Source organism: Papilio machaon, chromosome 11 (genome assembly GCF_912999745.1).
Source record: "Papilio machaon chromosome 11, ilPapMach1.1, whole genome shotgun sequence".
Lineage (NCBI taxonomy): Eukaryota > Metazoa > Arthropoda > Insecta > Lepidoptera > Papilionidae > Papilio > Papilio machaon.
The window spans coordinates 2984265-2993593 of record NC_059996.1 but is presented as its reverse complement, the minus strand read 5'-3'; the positions used below and the strand labels follow the sequence as shown (position 1 = coordinate 2993593).

Genomic DNA, 9329 nt, shown 5'->3' with positions numbered 1-9329 from the left:
CTTCTTAAGGAAATCGCGTCAACGGATGAACATGAAAGACGTGCAGAGATAAGATATTAAAAAAATCTTAAATTATAATTAACCGGCAGAATTTCGGTCAATGGGCGATCGCCCATGGTTCACTTTTATTAATGGTTACTAGTATACATAAATCTTTCATATCATGATGTAGTATATCCGAGATGAAGTCCGAAACTACTAAACCGATCTTGATATTTGTTTCGTAACTATTTTGTTACTTGGTCCGTTAGTTTTAAGATTGCTGTGATAAAATGGCTATAATAAAATGACGAATAATAATAATAAAATGGGAAAAATGGAAAGATTAATCTTTCGTTAGACATTATCATTAACTAACTCGCGAATAATATCAGTCCCACTCACCCTGATGAAGGGCCCTAGATGGGCTTGAAACTAGTGGGTGCCATCACCGAACAAATACGTGAGGGTTTAGCCGTTTATGTATTAGTTTTAAATCATAATAGTTTAACATTAAATGAATTAGTTATAACCAAAAGTTTGATCTTGGTCATATCACAGACATTTATAACTCAAAATTAGGCACACAACAATTATGATCAGAGCACTCAGATATTAACCTAATAGATGAGCTGTAATATAAAGAAAAGTGTTTTAAAAGCCTAAAATTAAATTTATAAGTAAAATGGTTTTGTTTTTCATACCATTACATTCTAAATTGGTTTTATGGCAGAAACCGCTTTAATATTCCGACCCTCCCCCTCCCCTGTCCTATTAAGATGCCCATTATCCTTAATGTTGAGGAGACTTTTCACTTGTGAGCATGAGAACAATATTAATATTTTGATAACCTACATATTTTTCAACTTATATAACTTTAATCATCTGCATAACAAACAATTGAACCAGGCCTGGTCAAAGCGGACTTTTCACCTCCTCGTCTACCCGGCATCATCGCCGCCTCGTCACGTGATCGCCGCGGCATACACTCACCGCCGCCGCGTCGACATCGCCGATTGAACGGGATAAATGTACAATGTTAAAAATGTTATGGTATATTCGCCGTCAACACGACTGGCCCGCGTCGCAAGTATACGACTCGCCGACGCATCGCGGACCAGTTTGTAAAAAGTTTTGCTAACAAAAACAACAGGAATAATGATAGTAAGCATTATTTCGCTCAATCGGTGACTTCGAGGCGGCGGCGAATGAACGCCTCGTCGATCCGGAGGGGGCGCGGCGGTGCCGCATCAGGTGTACTGGGACTAGACGTTTGCGCGTTAACCTTTAGTATACTTAAAATTATTATTTACTGAATCAGAATAACTTCCTCGCGAAGTGTTTTTTTTTTAGTAAAAGACCAGGATATGTTCTTAATTATTTATTACATCCATCTTAACATTCATTTAACAAAATGTCTTCTTTAAGAATATCGTCCTTCTTATTAAATACATTACGTGCGCCGCTTCGACCTGAACAGCGTATGTTGACCTCCAACAAGATACAGTGTCTATCAAATTGTGACTGTAGGCTCGTGACAATAGACATGAAAATACAATCCTAGCGGCTATTAGCAGGCGTAAATCCACAACCAGGGACACGGTCCATTTTTATGAGATGACAATCCTCTGTGTTGTTTGTTCTGTAACTTTTTGGGACGTTGACGATTTTTCGTCGTCCACCAAGAAAGTCAGCGCTCAGACACTTAATGAGGTCTGGATTATTCAAGAAAATTATGGCCAGACAAAGAACATCTACTGGATAAAAAAGAACCCAATGAACTTATGTAACGCAAACATCAAACTTTAATAAGCGCCAGATGCTTTCATAGCTTGGCTTATCTACTGCAATGGTGGGAAAAGCAGAGCGTATAGCGCGGTGAGCAGGGGCGCAGTGAGGCGTGCTGGCGGCGGCGGAGGAGCGGTGCAATGCGCGCGCGGCTCGTTGCTGCACGCCGCCACGTCTTGGGCCAGCACCCATGCGATGCGACGCAGCACGGTGCCCGCCCTGGCTGAGCACGCCCGCGCCGCGTGCGACACGCACGCCAGAAATTCATCACGGGCGCTGCACATAAGGATTATCGTTTAATAATTTTCATTATCACCTCCTATAAGAGCTCACCGAGGAGCTCAAGCTCGAAATAAAGGTGACTGGGCAAGGTCTTTCACTGTGATCCAGTGCGGATTGAATTTCTTCTTAAATAGGACTTGTAAGTTTCATCACAATTAATACAAAATGTGAAAAAGAAATCAAAACAATATTGGTGGGATTCTAGATTATGAGTTCAGCGCTTTATCTGCATGCATAACATAAACTAATATAAACTAAGCGCCGTGCCAAAGAGATGTAGGTAAACATTACAGTAAATTCCTGGTACTTCCTTACCAACAAAATTCTGAGTTTCTGTTAAAGTAAACAATTTGCTGAGAGCGCTCAGCGATGTCTCTGACAGCCATTTGCAAGTCGTCCACACAGGCCGACCAGTCAGCCGACACCATCGCCAGACACGCCGGCTCCCTTAGGTACTCTATACAACAGTACAATAGAGTAAGCAGTGCATCAGAATACAGTGTATGCAGTTGAATACAGTTGAGTTCAGTTCACTTCATGGTCAAAATTTTCGCTTCATATATCAGAAAATGCTTAGGACACAATATTAGAAAAAGCTGTAACTAATTATGACTGGTGCCAAAGAAGTATTATTTTATGTTATTACTAGTCAGACGAAAGTTTCATGTTATTGTCATAATAAAGCAGGACTACATTTAAAATAAATTAATGATTATTAATCAACTAAAATGCCTACTGTCAACAAACAAATCAACACAAACATATCGTTTCTAAAGTTATCACAGATTAATAAGCGTAGCCCTCGGCGAGCAAGTCTACGTGTTCTGCCGAAAGTGCAAACTAATTATGGTGTACAAAATATAACATACGAAGGAGTACAACTTTATAATTCCCTACCTTCATCGATTAAAAATTTAAGTTTATTTAATCAATTTAAATCAAAGGTAGCCTAGTTGTAAAAAAGTAAATTAAATCATAACTAAACGGCGACTAAATGGTACTAAAATGTATATTATGCGATATTGTTCTCATGTGAGCGACTTTTTCTTTGTCTTTTTGACTGACCTTTCCTCACAGCAGTTCCATTCGAGCAGAGATAGCGCATGAGGATCTGCGCGCCAGCTATCTGCCGTTGTATAATCTTCTGTCCGTCTGTCGGCAGGCAGCGCTTCATCCACTCGTCCATGCACGACATGCCGATATTGTATGCCCTGAAAATATACTAAACAAGTAATTAAGAGAAATTTATAACAAAAGCTTTGCATACACGATTTCTCCGTTTCAGCCTTTGGACCTTCGCTCTTTGACGTTATTATGGTTGAACCATTTTGTAGTGGTGCCCATCTTGAATTCATTCATTGTACAATAAAAGCCATATCATTTGATACCATATTGAGCGGGTGAAATAAATATATTTCATCACCAATTTTGTGTCGGTGGCCATCTTGGATCGTTAACTTTTCTCTATCCTTTCTATATAAAGGCATTTAACATTCACTTCTACGAATGGAAATAAAGAAATAATAGCCATAAAACATAATTATCTTTGCAAGCGCTACGACGCAATACCACGGGACTAGGAAAACATTCGCAGAACTCATAGCTTATACAAATACAAACAGCTCAGAGGATCATAGTAGAGAACAATTCTGAAAAACTCCAATCTAGTGGAACTTGTATTAAAACATATTGTTGTTTCCATTTCTTCAGAGATAGAGTTTTTATACAAATATCAGCAGTGGAAACCTCAGGTAATAACTTACAAACAGTGCGCATCTAGCTCTTCTTTGTTCCGCGGCAGACCAACTCGTGTGCGTGGTATACTGTCTACGCACACCTTCAGCTGGCTGGAGTCACAGCTTTCTTCTTCAGGAAAATCTGCTCCAAAACCACCTAAACCAAGCAATTTATGACTTGTTTATTAACAGATTGTTTTTCGATTATCGTAAGTACTGTTATTGGACGGGTATGGTAATGGAAAACATCATAAAGAAACCTGCACATCAAAGAAAGAAACTGCATCGGCAAAGAAATTGCTGCAGTGGGCCAGCGTGACTATAGCTTAGTTACACCTAGCTTGGATCCGATCCTCTTTAGGGACATCATAATAAAAGCTGACGACGATATCGTCCAATGAAATATATAACATTTCCTATGGATACTATTTTCACATAGTATATCTCCGTCATATCGGATTATCCCTTCGTTGATATAATTATCCTTTTTTAAACAATCTATTAAAAATGAGCATTTATTGATTTTTTTAACTACAGGTGGCATTGCATCTAATTCTAGATTCAGCAAAATTTGATTGAATTGTCTATGAAAAACAAGACACTCGGCGTGAGATTCCTAATAAAACTAATAAAACGCCTGTAAAAATTAGACAGCAAAATATTTTTGCTATCTATTCTTAAAAGAAAATGCAAGGGATTATAACATATCATATTTGTACAAGGATTTCGGAGGTGAATTCCACGATTAATTTACTAAAATTGAAATAAACTTACTTGCAATCAGTAACAAAACAAAAAGCAATGTTGACATGTTAACAATAATCATTACACTTTTTGTAAACATTATATTAAAACACCACAATACTTTTTGAATATAGAACTGAAGTTTTTTAACTTTTTGTTTTAAACTTCGTCGTCAACTCGCCAGAAGTTAACAATCGGCCAGTACGTGCATCTTGGGTGAGATCCCGTAACAGACTAAATGAGATGAGGGATGAGGCGACAGGCGGGAACTGGGACTATTGTACAGAGGTTTTACTGTTAAATCTTTGGCGAATCCATATAAAACCCAACGATGGTCACTAATATTAATAATTAGAGGCCATGTAATCCTCCCTTTACATTAAGAAGATTTTTCATACGAAATATTATGTATCTAATAGTTCTCTTAGTGTCGATTAAATAAAGATGATTCTGGCAGTTCCATTTCGTTCCACGTTTAAAAGTTGAAGTTACCGTATGCTAACGTCTCTATTATTAATTTGAACGTTACTAACCCAACCGTTTTCGTCAGCGCGAAGATGAAATTTCAAAGACGAAAATCAAATAAACACTAAAATACTACGGGTATAGCCTCTCGAGCGGAATATAGAGGTCAGTCGTTCCAATAGATTCTGATTCTGATCATTGATCTTGTGGTTTGAAATGAAATTCACTACTGTCACCACAATACGAGTATAATATGTAAATTTAATCTGACAAGAATTTAGATTACATTGTTAGTAAGACGTAAAATTAAATTGACATCAATAAAGTATGCCAATCGCATCCCAATCTTAATGAAAACATCCACTCTGGCGTTATGACTAAAGGAAAAGTCAAAAATGTAACATAAATTTATTTCCAAATTGCCAAAGTATATGTACATCAACAAGGGAAATTTAGATTATATCAAACTATGTCATTTAAAATATTAACACGTGCGTACATTTTAATTATAATCCCTCTATGAGATAGAAACGTTACGATTATAATTCTTATTTACCAAACTAGCTATCGCCTGTGACTCCGTCCGCAGGGTATTAAAATATTTAATTGGTAGTCTAATTTGCTATTCCAGGGTGTATCCTAATTGCAGAATTCTGTCGTTCCGGAGTTACTTGATAATCTAACGTATATATATATATATATATATATACAAATTTTGGCATTAATAACAATATTTAATGTTTGGTGAATTTTCAATTATGTTCGTTAGAACAATTATTTAGTTATTTTTGTCATCTAATAAAGGTATCAACATTTTCAACTTCGTTTAGTCTCTATTTTCTATTCGATTACAAAAAAAAACTAAATCACTAAGTAACTTAACAACTAAGTAAATTCGTTAAGAAGGTTTTGTCTTTGCTTATTTAAACTTAGAGGACTTTTATATATATACTTTTGTAAATTAATCCAGTTAAAAGCATCTAATAGTTCTGATTAAAGATTTAATCACTAAAAAATATTAGGTTTCACTGACTGTGCTTCTATACATAAAAGTGCATTTCACATTGCGATAAACGTTTACTCTAATAATTATATAGAAGTAAATAATGTTACGATCTATTGTTACGTGTTATGTAAAAGTACGTCCGATTACAACGTAGAAACTTTGAATAAGTATATTGCTTTAAGTTGTACTTGTATTCGCAGTTATTCATTGAATTTTCATACTGTCATAACTTCACAAAGTGTAAAATACCACAATATCATTTCCAAGTATTCGAATACAATTTTCTCTACTTTTATAATATAAACCATAAATGAAAGTATTACTAGCGGGCCATAAGAGAGAAAGTATATTTATTATTTCGTATCATTTTAAAGAAAAGTGTTATATTTTAAGAGTAGGTACGGATGATCTGCGCGTAATCGACACTCAGATGTAGGAGAAGCGAGATATATTTTAACTAACTTCTAAAAAATGTATACTAAAATAAATTCGACTAAAAATTAATAAACTACGACCAGTACCTTGTCAATCATTACCGCCTGTGCTGGCGACAACAAAAGTACCGTCTGCTTTAAAAAAAAAACTAAAACCATCCAAAAGTATTGATGTCAAACGCATGGCGTCCTACTCAACATGATAAGTAGCTGCCTAGGTGTACCAGGATCATGACAACCCTGCCTGCCTACCTCTTTGGGTGTGTAAGCGTTTGGTAAAATAATTATAATGTATTTTTATTATTAACTTCCATTCGAGTATTCAACAGAGGCTTAATGCATAGTTAGGATATTTCGTTGAAAATTAAGCTTACTTGCCTAATCAGTAACGTTCCCTAATTACGAGAATATTGGGCAAGTAATTTTCCGAACTAGGAGTGTCTCGTATAACTAAAAATTAAACTAACTTAAATTTGCTGAACACTACGTAATTTTATAGATTAACAATAATTATAGCAGCTCATTGGTTTAGATTAGAGATATCTATTCACAACATATTCAACAGGTCTAGAGCTGTCTATTATTTTGACCTAAACAACTGCCTAAATATTTTCAATCCAATCTAGTCATTATATTACAACATTAAACAAAATCTATGTCAATCAATTTGAAACTCGCCTTGTGTATTAATTTTGACATGTCCGATTACAACATACGTTATATGGAACGTGCTCTCAATAGCAACTGAACTTAAATACAGAAAAAACACCTCCAAATATTTCCAATCCATTCTTCTGTCTTATACATGTCATACGACAAAGGTCCTGAACTCTTTGCCTAAAACGATATATTTCAGTTTCCAACAAAAGTACAAAAGAATCTTATTTCATGCTTGTTACAATAAAAGCTAGCATCATTGAGCGATCAAAAAGGATTGAAAAATGATGTTAGGAATTCTAAGGCTTGATAAATAATTCATAGTGTATTGTAGTAATAGTGAATGGTTTTGTGCCATATATCACAACCGTTTTTACTATTTAATTCGATGTCTATGTAAAGACATCTACTATAAGTACTCTTACATTGCGGGTATCTAATCTTATTCCCGATTTATAATCGTGATCCTACTGGTATATAAACTACTAACCTATTACGTTTCTTATCTTGGCTTTCTTCATCAGCTCTAAAAAAGGAAAATTATATTCCTTATAAATAAATCAAACGGTAACTTTTCATCGAATAACATTTTCATTGAATTAACATCGGATATAAATTTACATATTCCTTACTCTGATTATGTAAATTTAATCTGAAAAGAATTTGGAATACTTATTATTATTCTGCATAGCAACGCTTAGTGATGATTTATTTTTTTATTTTTTTGTGTCTTTAGTTTTAATTATGTTAGCAAAGTTTAAATTTTGATATTTTTAATGTCTGAACGGATTAAATGTCTTATTATTTTTAAAAAGAAATTGGCTTCATAATTTGTACGTCAAAGTTTTATAGTAACGAATCTGCGAATAATAGTGTAAAATAAATGTACGATGTTTCGTAGCAAACGATGACAACGCTTACTCGATAACGAGCGGTATATCATGTTTTTGCGAACGCCGTTTTCATTCAGCCTTGGTTGTAATAAATCTACTACAGCAATTGTTTCAATCGCAATTAATCACTTTAAAATATTTCGCACTAATAAATTATTACAATTACTCAAGATGTCTTCTAATTTCAAATACGTTTGTATGAATAGTTAAATATTTATGTATTTAACAGTATTTGTGCCGTTTAAAACTTATCTATTTATTTTTAGATCTTGCGATGCAATAAGGATATTCTAGATGGAAGTCGTAATAGAAAAAATATTATTTTTCTGTGGAATTGCTTAGTGGACGCGAGGATTTTAGCTTTTAGCTTTTAGCTTTGTTTTAATAGAACTCTTTGTACAAAACAAATAGGAGTTGTCACTCCCACTATACAGATGGTACAGACATAGGGTAGATTCCGTCAGTGGGGACGTATAGTGGGTTGATGATGATGATTAAAATATACGCATGATGTTATGACATGAAGGTTAATTTGCTAATGTGAATGTATAGATGTATCATTTTAAATAGTAAGGAATTACTACGAGAACTCAGGTCACAAGTTGCAAATCAATTGATTGGATTTGCAACATGGCGACTTTTGTAATAAGTATTTTTGCTCTCTGGTAATCCTTAAAACTTGTAGGCTTCAATTTTAAAAAACGGTCATAAAATCCTTGTGAGAGTGTAGGACTGCGCTGTAGCTGTCTTCAATTTTTTCTTTTTTGTCATATTGTATGCCTATATAGGTTTTACATATTTTCTGGTTGAATTAGGCGCGATAGCAGCCGGCCCAAATAAGTGTCACTAGATGTCGCGGTGGTGCCATTGGTGACAATAGAAAACAAAACTGCTTGATTAATTAAACATTATTTATAATAATATATCAATTATTTTAATATGTTATAAATTTTATTTAATAAATTATACCAATTAACTTAATCAATTTTATGTAACAAAAATTCCAATACATTTCAAAACGGCAGTGGTTTTATAAAGTACTATGCCAAAATAAATATAATATTGCTTTTGTAAAAACAGGCAAAAGCTAATAATATTTAAAAAAAATGTTTTTAAGCTTCATGTTTAAACCAATTATCAGGCATTTATTAAGACATTTGCGTGTAAAGAAACAAAGACTCTCAAAATACGATTTGTTTACATTAGGCATCTCACTTTTGTATCGACGAACTGATATATGAGTAAAAGAGGAAGTAGATCAAAACTCCCACCAATCATGTGATAAATTTTGATTACCTACACACTAATTTTCAATTCTGTCAAATGCAAAATGCAAATGTCAAAA

General features: G+C 34.4%; 1 protein-coding gene across 1 annotated transcript; it reads right to left on the bottom strand.

Moving 5' to 3' along the window:
* Positions 1-1419: 1419 nt before the first annotated feature.
* LOC106714004 lies at positions 1420-4620 on the bottom strand. Its single transcript, XM_045680035.1, has 5 exons — positions 4560-4620; positions 3813-3942; positions 3115-3260; positions 2365-2506; positions 1420-2043 (listed from the first exon to the last, which is right to left on the bottom strand). Exons 1-5 carry the CDS (start codon positions 4609-4611, stop codon positions 1821-1823), a joined length of 693 nt encoding a protein of 230 aa, XP_045535991.1. The 5' UTR covers positions 4612-4620; the 3' UTR covers positions 1420-1820.
* Positions 4621-9329: the final 4709 nt, after the last annotated feature.